This window comes from Varroa jacobsoni, unplaced genomic scaffold (genome assembly GCF_002532875.2).
Source record: "Varroa jacobsoni isolate VJ856 unplaced genomic scaffold, vjacob_1.0 contig00944, whole genome shotgun sequence".
NCBI lineage: Eukaryota > Metazoa > Arthropoda > Arachnida > Mesostigmata > Varroidae > Varroa > Varroa jacobsoni.
The window spans coordinates 37,746-61,793 of NW_019214557.1; the positions used below are offsets into that span (position 1 = coordinate 37,746).

Sequence of the window (24,048 nt, forward strand, 5' to 3'; positions counted from 1 at the left end):
TTAAAAGAACATAGGAAACGATAACAAGTTACAATGAAATAGTGGTGGTTTTTGAGGCAAACATTGTGTATTGTAGGACGGCTCTTAGCCGTATCTAGATATTGTGTTATCATTATATCTAAACGTTTTTAGATGTAGCAGACGATCTTACGTATGCAATCGTGAGCAATAATGCTGCACGCACGCTGGGGCGACATGAAAACAAAACTTGAGCCTTACAATAAGGCCGCGACCTCCACGGCGTATTTTGGCCAACAATTACATCACTGCATAAACGTGATTAGGTCATCTGTTTGTCGATCCGCAGTTAGCTGAATGATCGTTTAGTCCAGGAATCTCGTCAAGTGATAATTAAGTGACATATTGGGTCGAATGGGCCGGTTGTTAGAAAATTTGGCGCGTGAATGATTTGTTACCAGTAGCGATGGTTGTACGTGATGAAGTCCTCTTCTCGAGTCGGCATACGTGTAATTAGCAGGTCGGCGCATGGCAATGATTGTGATTGTTTTACGTGACAAGCAGACGATAGCTTGAAATGCACGTGTACGCTTCGAAAGCGCAGCCATTAACGAGGCCGTATCTGCATGCTCGCATTCGACTGAGTGAACCAGCCCAAACGATTTTCATCGGGTTCACTTCGACTGATGTACCATCATTTTCTTCAGTTCCTCTAAACGTTAGCTAACCTTGCCCTGGCGCAAAATCTACACGTTCACGTTGCGTTATTCGCCTTTCTATCATTCGAACCTTTGTTGCTGCCTTGCCACCTATTCACAAGTCGAAGCAGGAAAGACCCTCCAAAAACAACGAGGTTACCACCTATAGCAGGTATCACGCTCGTTTTAACTTATTAGTAAAAACGGCCTATGTGCCTATCTAGAAAAGCATAGTCCAGAACTTAATAGAAAAAAAGGCCCATACATATAGAGTGTGTAATAGCGAGGTGCCCTGATCGGCTGCTTCCTAGCCTAGGGTCCAGGTCGTTTGACGCTAAAATAGACCGTACAAGCAATCTTCTGATGATCTGATTATATTCGTATATATAGTGCTGTTGTATATCACTGCTCATTGTATTGTTGTTCTGAACAATTATACCCATATATACAGCGTCTAGAAATGACAAAACAATCAATTCAAATAGATCTTTTATCAAACCTATTTATAAATCGATTTCGCTTCCCTGTCTATTTATTGTTTGATTTAGGTGCGGTTAGAGCGTAATCATTTTGACAGATTAATTATCTATAAGATCGAAAACTGTGACGCGTCCCTTGCGCGTCACACCGTTCAATACTAATAATAATTATAATTATTGCTCCTTAATTATATCGGTTATAGTAGGATAAGAAGCAATTTTCTCTTCCAGTAATTGCTGATGCTTCACAGCAGTTTTGTTCTATGTTTTGTGTACTCCTAGATAATTCGTACGTTTGGTGGTAACGACCTCACGTCGGCTGTTGTTGCGGTCGTTGCGTTTTGTCCCGTGGCGCCTTTGCGTTCGTATTGTTCAGACAATTCGAATTACAGCGCTCCATTTCGGACACTACCTGGCATATCGGAAAGGAAAATAAACGCAATGATGGATTTTCTGCCTCGACGTTAATTTGCGCCAGTAAATGTAACTTGTCCTAGTAGTGATGTGTAGTACTACGTCTGCTCACTTTCAACATGCGAGACGCCATTATATCGGTAGCGCGGTTACGATTATACGAGCTTTAACACACACACGATCGTTTTCTGAGATCTGGACAATCTCTACATACATATTCCTATTGCAATCGTTGTAGGACCTCGAACTGTCCATCGGTGCGTTCTGTACATGGAATTCTAGTTAGCTTAAAACAATTGTCTAAATACTCTGTACAGCGCTAAGGTGTCCTGAACCTCTCGTGATGATTCGTTCCCTCACTCGCCGGGTCGACGCACGTCCTTTCTGGGTGGTAGAAATAAAGGTTCCTTCGCCTGTCGTTCCTTTGCAACTGGATCAAATGAATTCGAATACGTCTTCAATTGATGAGCATTTGTAGGAAGGTAATGATGTGAACGGTAGAATGCCAATTCATGACGCTACATAGTGTTATCATTATGCGTTATTGTTCAGCTAAGAAATTTATGTCTCACGCTCTGACATACCTATTTCTAATTTCTGATAGAGCGTTCCACAGCATTTCCTGAATCAGAAATCCGAATTGTTCGCAGCCCCACGTGTACATCTATCATACGCTTACTTACGCATGCCCTTAATATTATTGTGCGATCAGTTATTTCAGTGGTTCTACGATATACTTGTGCTTTACGTTTCTTATTCTCTCTGGTACCTGGTGCGTGATTTCGTTCGGTGCTCGTCGATAGTCGCCGTTCTCGTTCGCACCGATGAAGGCATCAGCTCGATGGCTGTATAATTCAATGAGTCAATAATAAATTGTTTTTCAAGCCAAGCGATATAGAAGATAAGATGTAATATAAAGGTCAATTGAATATTCTAAAAGAGGGTACGTAAACACACAGACAAATAGGACAATCCTAGAGATGCTCGTTCATACAGATCCATAATCGACTCTGCTTCATTCATCCGTTTATAAGCGAAAATTCCAAATCTATCACATTTGACAAATCGATCGACCTCTTCTGTTGCTGTGCACGCTCCTTTGCTTAGCCTAGTTTTTATATAATTTATGCAGATCGCTTTTGAGTGAGCGTGTATCGAATAGTGTGCATTTTCACTCGTTTCCCCACTGCTCGGCGGGATCATGATAAAATACGTGCACCTAACGTATGCACGTTATACTGACCGTTAAGCAATACAATTCATGATCGCCTTCACGTAACGTACCACATTGTACGTACTGATTCAAGCGTACGCTTTTGTTTATAATGCATATATGGCACAATTTATCTGTTTCATATTTTTGTGTCGCAACCAGCAACGGCCAACTATTGTTGTTTCTCGTTATTGTCACGTCACGAGCACAGGGTGCTCGGAATAAACGGGGCCGCATTCAAATAAGAAGAGATAACATTTCGATAACGTTTTCTTCGTATGCACATAGAGACGTTACTGATAAATGTCCTTTCTTTTTTTTCCAACTAACATTTACATCGTTTACAGTTTCAATCGAAGACTCCGACTGCATAAAAGCATTGGGGCGGGGGGACTTTGGCAGTAACCGATAATAGAACCATTGAGTTCGTTTAGACTCATTTGGATCAAAAATGCCGCACCAAGTAAAACAACGTTTGTAATTTCTTCTGTAGGCGATACATGATCTTGTCCCTAATATTAGCTCAAACATTCCGGGATCATCGGAAATAGTTTTTAATGCCTTTTTTTTTTTGATTAATTTTAGGCTTTGTCAATCTGATCCTTATCTTGAATTCTTGTGTTTCGGAACCCTTAAAGATCGTGTAAAGACCGGCGTCTTCGAGTTTACCGTTTCAAACGAAAATGTGGGTTCATCGAAGCATCGTTCTGTCTCTGTCATTCTAAGTTGATTGCTTTTGTTCTAAGAAAAAAAAACTTTTGTTAACCTAAAAATAGCAGATTGTCTGACTTGATACCGAATATTCCACGGGGTTTATTTTGTATGGTCAACCAAATAATAGAAATTTCTGGCGACGTGTTTCCCTATTCAATGTAGAAGAGCTTTTTCTCAGTATCGTTGATACCTGACCCGATGGCAAGTCGAATGTCAGCCTATATGAAAATACATAGCTAACGATAGATACATTGTTATTTATCTATGTTCATCTAAGTGCATCGATATGTGTTTATTTCGAGAGCGAGAGTGAGTACGCCTTTTTGTTTATTCATCTCGCTGGTCTCTAAATTATACCTATTCGGCTAGAATCCTCATTCCAATCTGCTCTGGGTATATATTTTGCGAACAGCATAATTAAATAATACAGCCATTGTCATGCGAACAAGTCAGCTCTAATGAGCTGAGCAGTTCGATAATAGTGATACGTTTTGCACTATGTTTTTTTTTTCTCAGAAACCAAATATAAGTTTTTTTCGCAATCGATCTTAAGCGATTTGGCATACGAAAAGGCTTAGTATGCTATAATGATAAAGTATAGCTGTATCGCCCTTCACTCATTGGTCATAAAACGTTCCGCTTTGGGCAAATGGTTTGGGTGATCATTGACATTTACCCATTAGTAAGATCTTTTGGTATTGTCATAAACGGCTCAAAGAAGCTCTTTTCTTCTTTTTTTTTTTTATTATCAGAGAAAAAAAGGAACAACTTTGAATAGCTTTTGCTTTATGTCGTGGGGTAGAGATTCATGCAACCTTCTCACTTGGCCAGTAGTTACCTTTAGATTTTTTCAATCTAACAAAAAATGTTCAGTCTTCGCAACGCTTTTTCCTATAGAACCATTGTACTCGTCGGCTCATAACCATTGAATAGAGCCGAGTTGACTTAAGATCAGCTTGTAACGCCCTATTCGTCTTTTGCGTCGTAAGCCGCACGTCCATAGAACAGACCTCACTTATCTTTATCCTCATTCCTATATGGAACTGAATTTGATTCGGTATTGCAGCTTTCGTAAAGCCTGTTGGTATTGCAAATGCGCGTGCAAGGGATACCTTTCAGCCCCGTCATAGAAAATTTTGTCGGCTAAAGTTGTCTGTTTTTAGATATAGCGTCTACAATGCAAACCCCTACTCGCTGATGGTAACAACTCCTAAAATATCAGACAATAAAAACCTAATCCTTAATTTAGGCCGAGATATTCCGTGAATTCTGGAAGCATGATCTTCACCTTCAAAAGTTCAACAGTGATCGGGAGATACTAAAATGAACAGTCACGTACTTACTAATAGTTCCACTTTATTTGAAAGAAAAAAGCTACTTTATATATTATGATTCCACTTTAGTTAAATGAACGTATATTTGTTTCATGGTAGTGAGATCTGGGATGCGTATTATTATTTCATTGTATGTACACTGTACACTATTTCAATGCGATAATAGTACAGAAGAATATGTGTAAACAAGGTACTATATTAATAAATGGATTTTCCCTCCAGCAATAAACAGTAATACCACTCACCGAAGCCGACTATACTGATTAGGAAATTAATATTACATGCGTCGCATATGTACATGTCTGTTCGTGTACAAACTAACTCAAAAAAAATAAGCATCCTCTTTAGAAATTAGGAGGCCCTAGAATTACGTGGGGAAAAGGGTCCTTCAAGTAAATTGATATCCGTATCAGCGGGTAAAACGTTCAATATAGCAGCTTAATTTAAAAAAAAAACGACCAATTTGTATGGCTTTATTTTAAGAAAGCTTTCACTTAATAGCATAGTATTGCATACAGTTTTCTTAGAATCTCACAAATATAATATTGTAACCGACGGTCCCACGGTTTTCCGGTATGCATTATGCAACCGTTGATAATATACGTGCTATTTAAAAGTTTGCAGCTGGTTATTTTTACAACGCTCTTTGGTAAGCTGTACGTAAAAAGGAACGTCAGTCTAGGAACTTCATCTTTATGGTGGATACACTTTGTTCGACAAAGTCTAAAAGGTACAATAAACGTAATATACGCCTTACTAGTGTAGGCATTTCAATGCGGTGAATCAGCGTGCTGAGTATTAATATGTACGTACCGAAGTCCAAAATGCACATGTAGACATTTTCCACCATCTAATACTTCCATATATATATATAGATGTAGGCCTAGTTGCGTGCGTGTTTTGTCTGATGTTATGTTGTTTCAATGGTGGATGTTTGAGATTTGATGCTTTAACGTTTGTTTCACTTCTATGTAGAAATGGCGATGGTGTTTTTATAATAAATTTAATAATAGTTTAAACAAAGTGCCCAATATTAAAATAGGTAAATCATTCATAACAGTAATTAGGCATATTACAATAGCTCGATGGCGCGACGGTCTTTGAATGAATCCTATTCGTCCGTCAATGCCAAAATTAAATGTGCGTGTTGCCCTTTTTAATATTACCTTCGCGTCCTGAAGGCACGAATTACCAGTTACTAACCTTGCTTGGACTGACAAATGTAATCTACACTACTGTTTTATGATACAAAAAAACATATGCACTATTTTAATTTCAGCCTTTAGTTTCAGCATGGAGCTGAATATACATGAGCCATATAGTATAAATGCTCTCCTTGTAACCCACACCAGTCGCTTATTAACATATTATGATCCTTTTTCCCCTACAATCGTAATCTAAGTACAACGCGCCTAAATATGTGCAGTAATAATAATAGATACGATTTTCATTCAGTCGTATAAACAGTCGTTTAGCATGGTATATTCATTCTATTAAATGGGAACATCTTCAATGTACAAGGAATGGATTGCAGGGAAAAAAAACTTGCAATTAGAAAGGGTGGACCTATAACTATAAACTCTCATGTCGTAGCGTGCCTCCGTTCAAGTGTTTTTGTAAACCCAACTTGGAAGTTTTTATCCGCCCACAGTAGTTATGTTGACAAACTTGAGTTGAAAAGACTGGCTAATTGGCCACTCATAAAGAAGCGTTATTTTGCGGTGGTACCGGCGGTGGAGGTGGAGCAAGCGGATGAGGTTCGAGACCAGTTGGCGGCCCAGCCATAAAATGAGCGCTGACCGGCGTCGCATAACCAGCTGGATCCTGCTGAAACATTGGTGGAGGTGGCGGGGGCCTCTGCGAGCTGGACGGCTGTGGTGCTCCCCATCGTGGGTCTCCGGTTGGTCCAGGGTGAGGATGCGCCACACCTACTCCAAAGATCATCCCGTCGGGATGACATGAAGGTGGCGGAAGTATCACGGTTGATGATAGTTCGGGATATCCGTAATCTTGTATGGGGCCGCCAGGAGAAGCCGGTCGACCGTCCCGGACCAAAACAGGAATTGTCACCTGAGAATCAAAAACAATCGATGCCTAACTACAAATAAAGTTAAAGATGTAACGTAGTAATTGCGTATCTGGAGGAACACAAGATGTAGTAAATATTGCTCCCACAAGCTTCGACGAAAATTAAGTACCATATTATCAATTACTTATTTACTTAATTAAAATATTTGTAATGCCTTGCATCTTTTGTTCAAGCTGAGTGCTCTACTAGGACAGCCTTTAGTATGATTAATCCTTGTCCTATATACGTACCAAATGTAGTAGGATAACTTCGTAAATACGATAACCAAAAAACTATCAGTCCAATTCATATATCACATTACTGTTTTTCCATTGCACACGAGGATTTACTTCTTTTTTTTTTTCATACTCAGCTTACCATATACTAGCAATTTTGGTAAATCGGCGTGAGCGCTTGAACGCTTAGGTGGCTTAGTCTGCAGGTGCTTCGTATATTGACATATTTTTGACTTACAATCAGTTAGCCCCTATTTTTTCGATGCCTCATAATATTATGTAGAGCTGAAAGTCTATGGACATCTTAATTATATTAAGATGTCCATATTATTTATATTAAGTAGCTACACCTGTGACACCGAATCTCCTTTTGTCATCTGCCCAATGAGAAGTCGCGTTAAAGTGCTACAGACGTACCTTGCGAGGGAACTGTTGTCTTCCTGAAGCAATCTGTTGACTTTCACGTTGTTTTTTACTTTTGTAACGTCTATTCTGAAACCATATCTTCACCTGGGTTGATGTCAGTTTTAGAGCTTGTGCCAGAAGCTCGCGCTCCTGTGCCGTCAAATATTTCTGTTGTTTAAAACGCTGTTCCAGTTGATGCACTTGTGCTTGTGTGAACAAAATACGCGGTTTTCGCTTCGTTTCTGAAAGAAATGTTCGGAATGAAAAAATGAGAAAGAATTAAAAAAAAAAATGTGCGGGCTCAACGATCAATACACGGATAACTTTAACAAGAACTATCTCCGCTTATACTGGGTCTTCTAACTAATATATATTGTCACAATTTTTTATGATTATTTTTTCTTATTATTAATTACGGTTATTATCACAATGAATTGCCTGCTGATTCCCCATTTGGCAAATATCTAGTTCGTATTTATTAGTTTGAAACGACTTAACGTTGAGTTGCAAGAATCAACGTTTTATCTAGCAATTCGATACAGCATTGATTTAAGTTGATAAAACTTACTGCGATGCTGCTGACTATCATCTTCTACTTCGTCCTTGATCCCTTGGCCAAGTTCCTCATGCGACGACGCCTCTAAACGCTCCAGAGGAAGCTCGTGGCCCGTTAACGGATCTTCTATAGGATGCGTGTACCCCCTGGAGTAGGATAAAAAAGATTACAGAATAAAAAAGTCAGTTGGTTCTTTTTATATATTGTTCTTAATCACATTTAGAAAATTTAGAATTCAAAACAAGATCCATCAAAAATTTTGAGGATTATTTATTATTATTATTATATGAAAAATTATATTATTATGAAAAATAAACCTTATTTTCATCACTCTATGACCATATATACATAAATACGCAGAAAAGGTACGTTATAAACACACAATATACTTGTGTTCTCTTCGACATCTTAAACAATTGATTCTGAATCGAGTGAATACGCAAAAAAATTCTTTACGATCACTGCCGATAAAAGAAAAGGAAAAACGGAAAAAACAAACCCAGCAACCATATGGTACACAAACTAAAATTAGGGAAAATGCGCTATTAAGATTATTTCGGCGATATTGACACTGGGTTATGCACGTGTTATTGACGAAAACTTTCATGTACGTGTACGACTGAGTCGAGTCGACGAACATTGGCGGCTGTTATTTAGGCAAAGTATTTAAGTAGGCAAAACGTTAAGTCCTACGCCTTATTGAACATCCTCAAAGCAAGGTTTTCTTTATCAACACCTCAATCATTTGTAATGCTTATTGTCGTCAAGTGAATATTGGTTTAGTAAGTTTCGTTGTTTATACAAAAACAAAAAGATTGCCATGCGAAGTATATGTGTCCGAAATGGGATTCACTTACTTGTATTCTGTTGACCAGCCGAATTGCGTCTGTGGAATCCACGTCTGCGGTGCATGGGTTTGGCCAGGCGGTGAATGAGTTCCAGGTGTATAGCAGCTTTGGTACGGAGGCAAGCCATGTGGCAACGAGGCACCGCTCAACGGATCAGCAGCCTCCATAGGGTATGACAAAAGATCCTTGACATTGAACGACGCTGAGGGCGTAAACATGGCGCGGAGCGATAATGGCGACGAAGCCGGCGCCGATGCGGAACACTTGTTCACTGACACACTCTATGAAGATAAACAGACATTCTTCGTGAACAGAAATCTCGAGTGTCGTCGCAACTTCCTGTATACCTATTTCCTCTGTATGGCTATCCGCTAAGAACACATCGTATCTCCACTGCCAGCAAATTTCACAAATAACTAAGACCTTTCGATCGGTTCATAAATAAAGCATTATTATTAGATTTCGTGTCACTGGGCTCGAAAAGAGACTGCAGTAGAGAATGCCAGAAATAGTTGCATACAAACAAACGCGTGAAACGATTCCAAGCAATATCTTCAATGGTTGCTAATTATAACAACGGCGGCCGTTTGCAATGGTGATCCTATAAAGGCAAAAGGAAAGGAATGCATTCGCGACGAAAGTCTGCCTTTGTTGTTGTTGTTTTTGTTAATATTGTCGTAGCCGCTACTGCCGGGCATACACCCCACACCCACCCAGCCACTTTCCATCTATACATTGGCGTGTGTAGAGGCAAATTAGAAACGCAGACTTTATGGGGGGGACAAGAGGAACAGACGGGCATTTGGCATCCAACGACATCACGTACCAGATGTAGTCGAGCTTGTCTCAGGCTTCCGTTTCTCTCATACTGACAGAGAATGAACCAGGGTGAAACCGGGGGCGATATCTCTGTTTGCTCCACCAGCATCGAACGTCAACAGCGTCAATATAACAACGCCTGCTATTGCAACTTGTGGCGATGTCTGATGTTGATAAGTGCTATATGATTGATTTCGCGGAATATCTACAGCGAGATATATATATATTCGTTTCGACATGTGAACACATTTGCTCTGGGTGTCTCGATCGACGCGTTTTAAAAGGATCAAAATATTCTCTGACATTCTCTGCAGGTTGGTACGATGATCACTATGCGACAGAACCAAGTCGACATAATCTTACTGTTAGTATTGTGGAAGTTTTCAATTTAATCGGTTAACTAAAGACCGACATCTTGCAGTAATCAACAACAATGATGATTATAGTGAAAATATCTACAAGAAAGCAGATCAGCCATTGAATTTCTTAGTGGATGCTAAGCACGTCTTGATGTAAGTAAATAAATGTTGAGTGTCAGAACGGAGTTCCGTATCGTAGCCTATTGCTATTAATGATGGTTCTAGTAGCAATCGAAATAGTTCCATTGTTACACTAGCGTTGCAGTTAAGAAGAGCACTGAATAGGCAAAGAGGTACTCTCAAAAATCGAGAAGACCATTCGTTCTTCTCAAAAGTCTGGAGGGTACCACCCATCGATTGTAACAATCTACGCGTTCATAAATTCTCTAGCTTCGAGCGCAACGTGTATGCGACCGTGGTCCTACGGAAGAAGTGGCTATAGCTACGGTTACAGCTGATGACGGATAAGGTGCTTGATTCCAGAAGTGTGTGGGCCTAAGCCCTCAGGGGGCACTTACTTAGCAGTAAGGCACAGTAACATAGACACGAATTCCACTTCTTTGCTTTAACGACCACTCCATGTTATTGTATCCACTTCAAGAAAGAGGTACCCACATGCGAACATCCTCCAGCACAACTCCAGTGGCGGCGTGTACGATCCAGCTGGAAATATCCGTTTAGCTTTAGCCAACGCTAAATAATCTGAAGCCTGACGTAACACAGGTGCGCTCTGTTGGCATTACTCAGTGGTCTTTGCGATTTCGGCAGGCAAACAGACAGGTGGACAGACCGGCGGGAAGGTAGGAAGGAAGACAGCCAGTAAAGACCCTTTACGTACTCAGAGTTGAGACTGGTATGGGTTGCGCCGCAGGGATTGCTGATGGTGCCAATGCAGGATAGTGCCGTGATTGATTGAGCATTGGGGAAAAACGGCGGGAAACTGATGGGGAACTCAGTAGACGATAGATTCACTTACCGTTGGACACTTGAAGAAGTCGTTTCGCGTTCGGTTTTCATATCGTTTAAGGTATTTCAAGACCACCCATAGAAAGTTAAGAAGCATAGAGAGAGGAGCAGGTCGACGAGGGTGAGTGCACAGGTAAGAAGAACCGAGTGGCTACTTTTTTTTACCGCCGAATAATTGTCGTTATCTTCACGGAATCTGTACTGCTTACATACAGAGGCACAGCCAGAACTGAGCACGAATGAGCGTTCTTCGTAATGTCGATTGCCGATGCTGCTTGCCACGTGGACTTTCAAAAAAAATAAAGCTGTTGTTAGGTACAGCTCCAGTAATGCATGATCTGATAAGGCCGACTGGCTAGAGTGCACGAATGCAGGGCAATACGCTCTTGAGTGGACTTTTCTGTAATCATTTATTTCTAGTTGGGACAGTTCCTCTTTTGCGACTTGCCTGTTTTTTTCCCGCTGCAATGGGACTGCCGCGTTTGCGCTTGCATCGAGTTATGTTGCTATGGTAAACCATGAGTAGCGTGAAGAATCTGCAGCTCTGCATTAGGAAATTATAAATAAGTCCCAAGTTGCACACATGTAAATTATTCGAATGACAGAAACACGGTCTCGAATCTGTGTTATCGCTCGCGTAGACACGCGCTTTATCGGGCAACGAAGATTACGAGGGATTAAATGATTTTGAGAAGAGGAATAATCATCACAGCAGCAAAACAAAAATTACAACAGCAATGGTATATTCTTGTTATTACCTTCATTACTATCATCGACGTCGTCATAGTCCTTTGCATTAACAGTTAGCAAGCCTACAGACAGTTGGGGTATTTACATAGTATATTGATAGCCGCTATTGACTGTCCTTCTTCGTATGTATCTATTTGTCCGTCTGTCTGTCTGCCTGCCTGCCTGCCACTTCTTGACGACCATTTCCGCTGGCCAGCCGCCTTTGCTCGTCCCTGTTGCTAAAGGACAAATCTTCCATGCCGCGCAGGCAGATTGGCTGCAGTGTCTTGGAGACTGACGAACACCATTCGTACGCTGTTACGGTTGGCGACGTCGCCAACTGCTACTGCTGTTGCTTCTGAAACAAGTTACAGTTGCTCAACCGGCAATGAACCTTGCGGACGCTAGTAGAACGCATAAGTGACGGTCTAGCGAGCGACGAGACGAGAACGTTGAGCAGACGCGACCCGCCAAGTCAGGATGTGCTGTTGCTTCTATACCGACAAATCTCAAGTACCCACTCGAAATGCAGCGGCTGCTACCAATGGCCAATACAACGGCTGCGAGATTCTGGTGCTGTGGCTGCTGCTCCTGTAAAGGAGCAGCAGCAACAAAAGCAGTTACACCCTCCTTTTTCCCTGACTACTTGATCATTCCTCCGCACTCTCACGGCGCTCAACTCTGCCATCAGTTTACTTAGTGAAAATGTTGCTACGTTGATCTTTTCCCGCCTTTCCTCATCGGCGTTGACCACATTCAAATGGCTCTGATGCAGCAGCGGCAACGGATGGCCGGTCGCCAACCAACGTTCGGCCATGTTTGCATCAACAATGAGATCGAGGTACTAACACTACGAGCGGGCGGACGGACGGACGAACGAGGCTAGTTTTCTGCAACATGCTTCCTTCGCGGCCATCATTGTCATCATCCAGCTATAGGCCAGGACCAATAATAAAGGCGCCAGCGCGCGTGGAAAAGACCACACGGCCAGCAGGGGGATCGATTTTAGGCCAATCGATGCTTAGCAGCGGGCAACGTCGGCCAATCAAAAAAGGAGCCTAGACTACCCAATAGCTAGGGAAAATGATACCCGACGATTTATAGCATCGCTATTTTAGTGACTGGATTCGAGTTGGAGAGTCCTTGGAAGCGGACTGCTCGGCCAAAGGCAAACGACCAATCCTGCCTCATTACTCACGCACCACCATATTACCAAGGCTAAATTCGTCAAACCGTTGAAGGCAAAAAATTAAGCGGGTGCGGGCATGCTATCCTAAAATGTAATGTCTACCAAAGATAGAATTCCATTTTAACGCGCTCCTAACGGGATAGGCATGGTAACGCTACTGGTGAATTAGGGGGGAATTTTGAATGATAACCTTTTTAATCACCAGTGGATAACAACAAGTACATAATGATGATAATTTGGCAAGTGCGTAGAACATTCCGTTTATAGGAATATTTATGTCTAGCGCTGAAATAATATACAGTCCTCAGCAAAAAAAAACTATTTTATGAAGGCAAATGCGATAGAAAAATTGTCTGAATCAAAGCGACCGAGTGTTCATATATTATTAACGGCAGTATCGCTGACCTTATACAAACCAGCTTGTTACGAGCAAGACAATCTTCAAAGTGTCGAAATCGGACGACAAAACGGACCTATACTATTCGACCTATACAGTTATAGGTCGAATTGTTTCTATTTTCAATAGACATATCTTTTCATATCCTTCCGTGAGTGAAAACCACTTACTAAATCTCGGCTGTCTCACGTATGGCCACCTGAAACGCTGTATAGGGTATACCCACGCAACCTGGGACAGTGACGACTAAAAATTTTGCCATGTAATGTTGTACTCCCAACACCAACGACGGGATAGCTATTAACGAAGCGTATTCTATTCTATCGATCACAAAACGATCGTATCCCAGGAACGTCTTGTACAGAAAGGAAAATTATCGAAAATTTGCTCGACGGGAACACCGTATGCAGAGTTACGAATGAGCGCTACACCATCTCCAGTCACCACGTCGCTTAAGAACCCAAATGGAATCTAATTTCATTAAGTATTATTCATTATAATTCATGGTAGGGATTACACAGACAATGGCTCTGTTTTATACTCCTCCAAAATTTCTTAGTTGTTAAGCTCGGGGTCACTAGTTTAGGCTGTACCATCGACATACATTAAATAGCATTTGTAATTAATTCGTTTTTTTTTCGTCCATTGAATTTGGTCAAGGCGTATATGGGGAAATATAGGAATAGCTATACTTTAACCAACTGCTGCTGCGGAGCTCTAGCTAAAAATGGAAGCTATGGAAGTGAATGACAGTTAGATCCCATACCAGACAATGGATAACATAACAATCATAAGAAATGTAACGTGTGTCAATGCTAGTCTACATTGATAGAATAGAAATATAGGGATTAGGTCTCCCGTAACTTTTTTGAGATCGGCATAGCTTGTGCTGGTAATAGCATTAAATGTCCAGGGATGCCACAGATACTCCTTAAATAAACACGAGGCCGGGATTCTCAGAGAAAAAGGCCCGCCGAATATTCTTTTTTCTCAAAGCTTTACGTCTTTAAAATGCATTGTGTAATATGTAATGAATACCATTCGTCTTCGCTAGTGGCAATACCGGAGAAATTTGTTTTATTAGAGTGTTACCAGCGAATCCAACGAATCTTGAAGCTAAACAGCTTCTAAGCTACACGCTTTTAGACGACGCAACTCGCCATTCTAAGAATGGAAACTGGAATGTCGACAGGAAGGTATCGCCACAACGAAAAACTGGTATTTCACACGAAACGTACCACAGATTCATAACCCAGACACTGAAAATTCGTAAACTAAAAGAGAATTCCCGTGAACGAACGTTAAATCAGCTAAAAATTCGTCTGCTACATTGTACGTGCATTTGCGAAACCCTGATACAACGAAACACCTGCCTGAACCGTATAGACTCACCTAGACGAGGTACGATCCAGTCTTTACAGTTAGCCATCAGATATCATGGCATCGTTTCGAAAAACAAATCGAGTTCGGCGCCAGTGTCGAATAGGTTCATGCGTGAGGTAATGGTAGCACTTAAACTAAACATCAGGGACACCTGCTACATCTGCCGAAGATCAAGCAATTAATGTATTCCGCTACCTCAAAAGACTTGTGGATCGTTAGCAGGGCACGCACGGAAGCCACGCAGCCTATTTAGTCGATTACTTCGCTAAATATCATTGCCCGGACTGAGCGAAGGAATACTCAACATTAGGTTCAACAAGCTTACTTTCCAGATCTAAGTCCGTGTGGTCACAGAGTCCTCCATGAAAGAAACTCCATGTCTGCCATCAATTTACTTCGAAAAGCCATAGATAGAGGTTACATATGAACACACAAATGCTAAGCACATGGCTGTCTAAAGGCGCTAGAGTGCCAGCGCTGTGTTGGGGAGTAACTCTAGTAGATAAAAAAAAAATTCCTCACAAAATTTCTTTGCACTGATTACGCAAGTCTCAGTAGATCGATAAGTTTATATTAGTATACGTCAATAATCGGCAACAGCTGTCGAGGAAAGCTACGTTTCTCCAAGGAAAACGTATTAGACGGTTCTGGTGCAATCACAATAAGTATTAGCTTTTCCCGTCTGTATGCAACAGAAGCAAACAAAAATAGTTATCCTAAAAGTAACGAACCAGTAGAGACAAATATACAACATATGTCTAATAGACATATTCCACTCATGAGTTGGAAACAATTTTTGATTTTTTTTTTTTTTTTTTTGAAATATGGGAAACACGTAAATGAATGTACAAAAGGCAATGGTGTGTCTAGTTATTGCTGAGAAAACTTATTCTTGTGAAACTCGCGTGTATACAGCAAGTAGAAACAGGCGAGTGACAATATTATCTAATATAGGAGTACTAACACCAGGAACCATATATAGGTGCTTACCCTTACGTCAAGCGGAAATAAATCGATTTAATCGCTATGCAGTTATGCAGTTTGCAGACCTTATTTGAAAGATCATGATGAAGATTCTCAATTTTTTCCAGACCTACAACGAAGAAAGCGATGCGGGTTTATTGAGTCTTTCTAGACATTCAGAAACTAATCGAAGGCCGAGAAAGAAACCGCTCGAACGATTAGGACGTCGGTTCGAGTTGAAAAGTCTGCGATTTAAAGTGGTTAAATGATGGATTCGATGATAATATCATACCATTAGACATGACGAGTGCGATCAGACAAAGTTGTGACAGTCTCGAAAATCACTGTTTTTTAATCACAGAATAGAGGACGCAACCAAACTGGCTAAGCGAGCCAACGTTTCCCATTGTATTTCTGTACGCTGAATGCGTTGTTTTGGGAACAAGGCACTGATTCGCTCGCCTAGTAAGTGTAATGTGGGTTAGGCAGCATCATCAGCGTTGCCGGCGAATTCATATAAACAAGCTAACTTCTTATACGATAATTCCCTTGGTATAAACAATCCGTAGATTTTCTCGGATGAAACGTACGTGTCTTATGTTTATTTGTTCATACCAACCTTTTCTCTCAGATTTTGTCTTTTAATATAGCTTAAACCAGAAAATATGGGCAGGTTCTTGGGATAGTCACGCAACTAGGTTATTAAATCAGTCATATCAACAGCACGTGAAGGCCTTAAAATAGCACGCAAATATACAACGAAATTAATTTTTTTCTGTGATGAATATTTCTTTATTAAATGTACGCCTGTAACCATGAAAATCGTAAAAAAAAACTCCAATTACACAAGCATAAACCATTCAAGTCAGACTGCTTACGTTTTTTACGTGTTGTTGTTAGTGTACCATCATCGTAATAGTGATAGTCCCTGTTTGTTTATATTGCTGCCGGAGTTGTTGCCATAATCCTCTGAGATCATTGTGCACTTACTCACTCACTGAGCATTCATCTCTCCCTCTGTCCGCTATACTTGGCTGCACTTAAGTTGATGTAACATGAAAGTAGCACTTACATTGTCACTCTACGTTGTACTTCCGACAACAGCAAAGCTACCCCGCGCTGCACTCACGTGCGCAAGAGCATCTCAGCAACAGCTGTAATTGTAAGTAGTGTTAATGAGTTGAGTAAGATCGCAATCGTGATTGTCCATCCACCAGCACCCTCCGCCCTTGGTCCTCCGTCAGCCTGGCTAATGTTCCTGCCCAGATGGTCTGCCAAACAACCGGCGCCTGAAGGACCCTTCACATGGTGGTGGCCACTCCGCTTGGTGCTTAACATCAACACTGCCAGTGGATGCCGACGAGGCCGATTTTTAGCAATCACCTTTTTTGTTACTGGCAACAACATGCACGCGATGATAACCAATTAACGAAGTACTCTAGTCAACAGGCCCTCAACTTGAGTCCTGCTTTAAGAGACCGAACGCAACAAGCAACACGCAAAAGGGGGACAAAGGGCCCGCAGAAACAAAAAGGCACATAGCGAACGCCACGCCGCGGCAGCAACACATTGAGGCCACCTGGCCGTAAGAAAACTTACCTTCTAGTCAATGAGCCTCTTCACTGCAGACTGCCGCTGCCACTGCAACGGTAGCAACGAAACTGAAGATCATAACGACAGCGAGAAGAAATTGCACTTGGCGGTACCACGCGGTCATGAATACGAACTATTTGCTTCTCAGTTCAGACAAGCGCGTGTTTCAGCTGGCTAAAGCACAACACTTGGCCTTTAGCCCGTTACTCTCGGCTCAGGAGAGCTTGTCCACTTCAGTCAAGCCCATCCACCCAAATCGTCACGGTTGACGTCGTCAGGCATAGAGAAGCACACGCCCTTCTTTAATGGCTTGTAACGGTTATAACCCGCAGCGTACTGCCCTTTCCACGCTGCTGCTGCTGCTGCTGCTGCTGCTGCTGTTGTTGTTACTGAACCTGAAACAACACCCGACTCTTCCGGATATCGGTACCGATAATGTAGTCGTCGTGAATAGCCTGAAATCCAAGTGTCAGACCACCGCAGACATTCGACTAGTATAAAGTGCTAATTTCGCTTTCTCCCATACGTCTTCATCGCCAGCGGCTGAGCTACGGTTGCAAATCGGTCTTCGCCGCGACCATCTCTAACCACGCAAGGCATCGTGGCAAGGACTATAGATTTGACAATTTGCTGAAGACGTTTTCCCTATCACATGTATCCAATGCGCGTGTAGTGATAGGCGTAGGCATTGCAAACCGCATTGCACGCCGCAGGACAGTCCGTTTTGCGCGTTTCTGTTAACTCATTCGCCGTAACAATAGTTGGCTACCGAAATAGTCTCAGTATAAAGAGCAATTACTATGAAAAGTGGTTGTTTGTCTTGCCGGTTTCATTTAGTTAAAGCGTCTATGTAGCTCAACAGAAAATTGGTGCGCAGCATTTGTCGATTCGCACGTCCGTCACTTTAGCTGGGTTGCTTTCGTATCGAACACCAATCATAGAACTGTGTGTGTACTTTATGTTTCTGTGTCCGTTCTCCCTGTTCGTGTCTATGTATATGGTGAGTGTGTGTTTATGTATGTCCCGCCCTCGCGCTATCTTACCCGTCGAACCTCTTCCTTTTTTTCGTTGTCTTTTCTCTATCTTTATCTACCTCTCCCTAACTTTTTCGTTCCGAGCTTTTTCTCCCTCCCTATCCACTAGTCGTCGCCTGATCGATCGACTTTTCACCTCCGCTTTCTTCTGTTTGTCATTCCTGCATGCAGCATAGATGGCCGTAGTTGTGCTGTTCATGACTCTATCACATTGAGCCCTATCTAAACCAATACATCTACCCTGAGATGTTTTACGTACTGGGCCATTTTACATAGGTATAGCACGCGTCCGTAAACGAGGTCTGGATGGCATGACTAGCGTGCTGCTCCTTTCTCGTACGTGCGACTGGTTCTACGCTATCTTTTTCGCAATCTCGCACGAATAGAGGATCTACACACAAATTGCTTCTCACTGACTAACTGCCTGTCTCAGTTTTTACCTGACGCTGTCGCTCACTGATCCGTTCCCATTGTTTTGATGCGATCGAACTCCGGGTGTTTACACAACGGCACGACCACTACATCTGCGCCGTTGGCACCTAGCAATATTCCGTAGGGCATCTTTCTTTAGCCTAGATAATTGTCAATAGCCGAACTTCAAGTTATCTGCAAGCTAGCAAATATGAAACACGTTAGCTGTAAGAGGATGACTTCTGTCATCAGGGAGCAATTTGACACAATCTAATGTTCACTTGTAAGGGAAATTAATCCGGCTACCGAAAAAAGTAACATTAATGAAAAAGAGGAAAAGTGAGATCGACAGATAGCGCACTCTGAGCTAATCTGTCGTCCTGAGATTGTCTAACATGAAATCACCTATACACAGGGGAATAACGAAACGAAGACAGCGGTAGGCAGACGACAGGTCAATAAATTTATCTTCTATTTGTTTTCTGTTGAAGAGTATGAAACGACAGACGCCGGCACGCGGCCACCAAGAGCTCGTTATGTACACACATGATATCGAACGAAACAAAAGCGAACGAGAAAAATATCGAGGGAAGAAGTTCGGATTTGTTTGAAGATGACCACCCCTTGCTTCCCTCTCTCCCAATAACAGATAGAAGATCGACGGTAAACTTAGCCATTATGAGCACTGTAGTACCAATAGGCGCTGCGCCAAGAGACGTCAAACAATCTCTATCTGCCTGCTTACTTGCCTACATATCTCTCCAAATGGCGGCATCGCAACCGACAGCCGTATTCCATAAAAGTTATATCTGTTCAACTACGCCACTCTGCTTAAAGGCCAGATAGATTCAGCATTGTTATCTCGGCGATGACAGCTAAGCAAACGATAGCGACTATATCACTGTTATTCTATTGTATATGTCTACGAGATGAAACAACTAAACCAATAATTGTTAGCAAGCAAGAGATAATCAATGCCCCACAGGTCGACGTCAGAGTAATGAATAATTTGATTTTACAAAGAATTATCAATAAAACAAGAGCAATATTTGCCATTCGTTTCTAACTAGAAATCTAGCTATCTCTCTTAAACGAGAGATAAGATGTCTGCTAAGATGCCTTACGTAAGCCGGGCTCCGCAGTTGACCTATCCGCCGCCGTAGTCCGACCTAAACCATGCTTAGACATCGTTGTTTACAGCAACTCTATTATCTGGCTCGGGGCAGCTTTTGCAGTACTTCAGCGACCTATCACGATCTAGTCTAAGCCAGTATAACATATGAAGCCGAAGCTGAAATCGCTACAGCCTCCAACTTTCTCAATCGACTAACGCCGAAAGAAATTTAACCGATCGTCTGCGCATACAACACACTCCGGCTTTTTCGTTGAAATTTTCTGAAACATACCTTACAACATTAACACAATACCTATTGAAACTGTTACCTCTAATATATGCTCGATCATTTCAATACATTGACTAGGTATAACCTAGACGCATCTTCATTCTATATTTTTTTGCACATATATATATATATATATATATATATAACAGTTTATTTGAGACAAAACTAGCGAGCTCATAGATTTGTTTATTATGTTTTACATTTCTCATTTCCATTTTTACCGTACTTTCTCTCTAGTCCTGCATTTCTCTACCAATCTTCAAGCCTCGAGCCTTACGTCGGCTTGTTCACTGTTGAAGTTAGTTACTGTCCGCTTGTGTGTACTACGATTCAAGATCAGTACGCCAAGAGACTAATGAGGTAATATCAATGATATATCCTAATTGAACGTTCTACATCAACGTGTGCGTAACTTAGTAGTACTATTTATGTTAATTCAGTTCCGAATGTGCTAACCTGTTCACCAAATTCGATTCCATAATGCCTGCAAAATCTCATCATCATTGTTACTTTAAGGTGTTGCTAGGTCGATGCAATATTCCGAATAACCAAGTTTAAAATAGATCTAACAGAACGGTTTCTTAAATTAAGGAGCTACCTTAAAATCCAAGACCGGTGTGACACTGAACCATAATATTATAGACACAACGTAAAATTAATCATTTAATTTAGGTCAATGTATGTTTTCCATGTAAAAACATTAAGTGGCTATATTTACGGTATCGGTTGATATTGTAAATATAGCCACTTAAATGTCGTCGGTAAGAAAGAATTCAGAAGAAAATGTTCCGGGTATGGGCCTTTTGCCTGTTTGTGCTCTTATCGCATGTATGCAAAAAAATGGCATGAAATATCATGAACTTACTATATTAATAATTTCAATATGAGCCATCCTTTCAAGGTTCCAAGGGTGTTCTGACTTGGCCATGACAATTTGAAGGCAAGTAGAAATCGTAACAAAAGAGAAACAACCCTCGCTGAATGTTAGTCGGGCATAGATTTGTTAACCGAATTTTTCTATGGCTTCGGCATCGTTTCAGCATTCTTGTTTGGGTGGCCCAATAAACGATGTGAGAAAAATGCTGACTCGGTTTCGTCTCGTACTTTTGTGCTCTCTCCTTCCACTTTTACCCCTCTCTCCCCCATATCTCTCGTGCTCACGTTCGCGCTCAGGCTTCGAGTACGAAAACGCTGGGGTGTTCGCCTATAGAATGCCTTTCTTCGCCTGCTTCAATCTGTGGACCCCGAAGAGCGATCTGTCGTCCGCGGCCGTCTAAATTGGCCAAGATTAGCTTCCGAATACTTAGCGCCCAGATCACAAATCTGTTGCTTTTTTAGAGTTAGCGAGTAAGTAAGTAACTCGCACTTCTCTGGTTTGTATCGTCTCTGGAGAGTGTCCAACGAATGAGGCGAGACGTCACAGAGCGATCCCTGACAGATTCGCCTCAAAGGAAGAAAGCACGGTTCTAGCTGCAGACTGTCAATCTCAAACGCGTTTGAATGTTCACTTGTCTCATAAACTACCTCAATGAACTTCCCTCGTTATTTCTATCCACTGCGCCCGCCAATACTGTTGTCCACTAAGCTGCCTGGCGTGCATTTGCTGTAAACATTATATAAATCTAGAGTCTTTTAACGGGACCTCTCGGCCAAATCTCTGTCATTCGCGGCACATGGGGCCGTCATTTAATATATCAGCCCGAAAATGTCATTGACTGTGCCCTGTATTTAGATAAATAAGCATAGAGCTATAAAGTAACGCCACACATTCGTTAACATTGACTAAGCGGTCTATTATTTTGTAAATGAATAAGCCAACTCCCTCCTAAATTTTTCAAGAAGACTGTACATTTTGAAATAGTAACCTTGTACATACCTTCAACGGCACGCAAATTTCCCAACAGTCACGTTCAGCTGGGAGCTTTGCTAACCTACAATTAACACCTACGTAGTTTTTATCCTGCATTCTTTATGCCGAAATTAATCAAGTTGCAAGATGATTCCTTTTTAATGGCGATTAGGATTTTTTTTTTCATCAAAACACACCAAATAGCTAGGGCAGAAGCTGGCATTTGTCTGTAACGATTCTATCACAGTGGCGGTTTAAAACGATGTTTTATTTAATAAATAAATGTTTAAAATAGGCTTAAACGACAGTCTTCGATATCTGAAATTGACGCCCGTCGAATAAACAGAACATTTTGAAGCTGCTGTCTATCAAGAGACAAAATAGGTACGTGTGCTTCAATGAGTTTCGTTTCATAGTCAAGTGGTCTTGTCTGAAGAAAATAATTAAAACAAAAAAAAAGAAAGCTATATAACTTATAATATAATAATAAGTAACTTTTTCCAAGCTTATCAGTCCCATCTTCAACTCACCCAGTACGATCTGCAGTCATTGACGCATTCACGTAAGTGAAGTAAGTTTCGTCACGTGGTTACTGGATGGACTACGTGCACGTTCGTCCATAGCACTTTCTCTAACCAACTTAACCTGACTACACTCGTCAATTGCCGACAAGAACGCCGAGAGGACGTCGTTGGCTTCCGCGAAACCTCTGAGCCAAACCGGCTCTATGGTAAGTGTCCTCCAAGAGCTGCCACTTTTGGGCTCCCCCGATGAGCTTTCGACGTGCTGAGGCCTCTAGTTATCCTCCTAGTTATCGTCCTAGCGCGTCGGCTGAGTAGACAACATTAGGTTACGCTAGTGGAGTAAAGTTAAAGGCTCGCCGTACGCTAGCTGCGTGTCGCGCGTCATATTGGCCCCGCTTTTTATGATTGCTGAGACTACCGTTTGGATCCGTCTATCTCTGACGCCATCTCGCCTAATCAAGGCTCTCCGACACGCGCCTCCAAATATCCCTCATCCCCCCAAAAAACCCTATATCATACACGGTGGCACCCATCAGCAAAGCAACGTTAGGCAACAACAGAGGCAATAGCAGCCATTATGAAACAGAAGGTCGGAGCCTTCTGTAGACAATGAGTAGGCGTGTGTAAGGTTAAGCTAACAGGAACGAATAACGCGACGGTACAAACAACAATGATGGCGGCCGACGAAACTGTAGTTCTTTTTTATACCACAAACTCGCTAGCGGCCAGGAGGTTCGACGGCGTCATCCCTATATGGACCCGTAGGAAACTTGCTATCTCAAGGCCCCGGTCTGGAACTGGCCCCAGCAGCAGCGGCGCAGAGATAAGCTGGCTGACCTATGTTTGCGTTTAAATATTCGGGTTGTCGAGCTGGCTGTATCTGCCGAGAAGCCGCTGTGTATTGTCGTTGTGCTAGAGTTGAGAGCGCGCGAACGTACGCTTGTATATCTATGTCTGTGCGTCTGTATGGAATTTATGTGTTCATGTATACGAAAATGGGAGACGGCGCTTGATAGCAGAATAGTGATGGCGGCGCTGCTGGCGATAGCTTCGGGGTGACATTTTCATTATTACCATCACTGCAGTCACTAGCACCATTATCACGATTTTGCCCGCTGCTTATTCGTCTCATTACTTCTTGTTCGCTCGCTATCCTCGGTTAGATAAGCAGATCACCGCCTACCCCTTTCAGGTATTAAATTCGTCGCACGAAGTACTCTGACACAGCCAACTCAAAGCTAAAGCGTTGATAGCTTGTGTAACTCTTCGCGACAGGGAAAGCTGTTTCAGATAAAAACTCTGTGGCCTATGGAATTGTTATGCATGCATCTTTACTGAGGATTCGACTATATCCATGACCGAAATTTTTAACTCTTAAAGTGTTTTTTTGCATGAAAGCGCAATTTAACCTGGAGTAGCCATGCCTTATAATATCAGCAAATCTATATTATTTTCATAGTTGACGCTATGTAAATAGCTTCATTCTTAATAATCGTGACCTTATAA

The 24,048-nt window shown here is 41.8% G+C and overlaps 1 protein-coding gene and 1 long non-coding RNA gene across 7 annotated transcripts; one reads left to right on the forward strand and one right to left on the reverse strand.

Annotated features, from left to right (window-relative positions):
• The first annotated feature begins 519 nt into the window (after nucleotides 1-519).
• LOC111271742 (uncharacterized) lies at nucleotides 520-3,022 on the forward strand. 2 transcript variants are annotated; one of them, XR_015315446.1, is made up of 4 exons: nucleotides 520-828; nucleotides 1,418-1,618; nucleotides 1,867-2,031; nucleotides 2,262-3,022. It is a non-coding gene; the product is annotated as an uncharacterized LOC111271742 (long non-coding RNA). The 2 variants fall into 2 exon arrangements; XR_002687073.2 differs by having other exon boundaries at nucleotides 1,418-2,031.
• A 1,793-nt stretch (nucleotides 3,023-4,815) lies between these two features.
• Nucleotides 4,816-18,313, reverse strand: LOC111271740 (homeobox protein Nkx-2.8). 5 transcript variants are annotated; one of them, XM_022852719.2, is made up of 5 exons: nucleotides 17,328-18,313; nucleotides 8,933-9,204; nucleotides 8,088-8,221; nucleotides 7,532-7,761; nucleotides 4,816-6,880 (listed from the first exon to the last, which is right to left on the reverse strand). In XM_022852719.2, exons 2-5 carry the CDS (start codon nucleotides 9,139-9,141, stop codon nucleotides 6,509-6,511), a joined length of 945 nt encoding a protein of 314 aa, XP_022708454.1. In that variant the 5' UTR covers nucleotides 9,142-9,204; nucleotides 17,328-18,313; the 3' UTR covers nucleotides 4,816-6,508. The 5 variants fall into 5 exon arrangements, with proteins under 5 accessions (XP_022708454.1, XP_022708450.2, XP_022708455.1 ...); XM_022852715.2 differs by lacking the exon at nucleotides 17,328-18,313 and adding an exon at nucleotides 11,078-11,142; XM_022852720.2 differs by lacking the exon at nucleotides 17,328-18,313 and adding an exon at nucleotides 10,717-11,030.
• Between the last annotated feature and the right edge of the window lie 5,735 nt (nucleotides 18,314-24,048).

Excerpts from the sequence above, each read along its gene's own strand:
- LOC111271740 (XM_022852713.2), bottom strand. The coding sequence starts at position 9,851 with ATGCTGGTGGAGCAAACAGAGATATCGCCCCCGGTTTCACCCTGGTTC. Across the intron at positions 9,205-9,749 it reads GACAAGCTCGACTACATCTG|AGTGTGTCAGTGAACAAGTG; the intron begins GTACGTGATGTC and ends TTATCTTCATAG. Across the intron at positions 8,222-8,932 it reads GGCTGGTCAACAGAATACAA|GGGGTACACGCATCCTATAG; the intron begins GTAAGTGAATCC and ends ATCCTACTCCAG.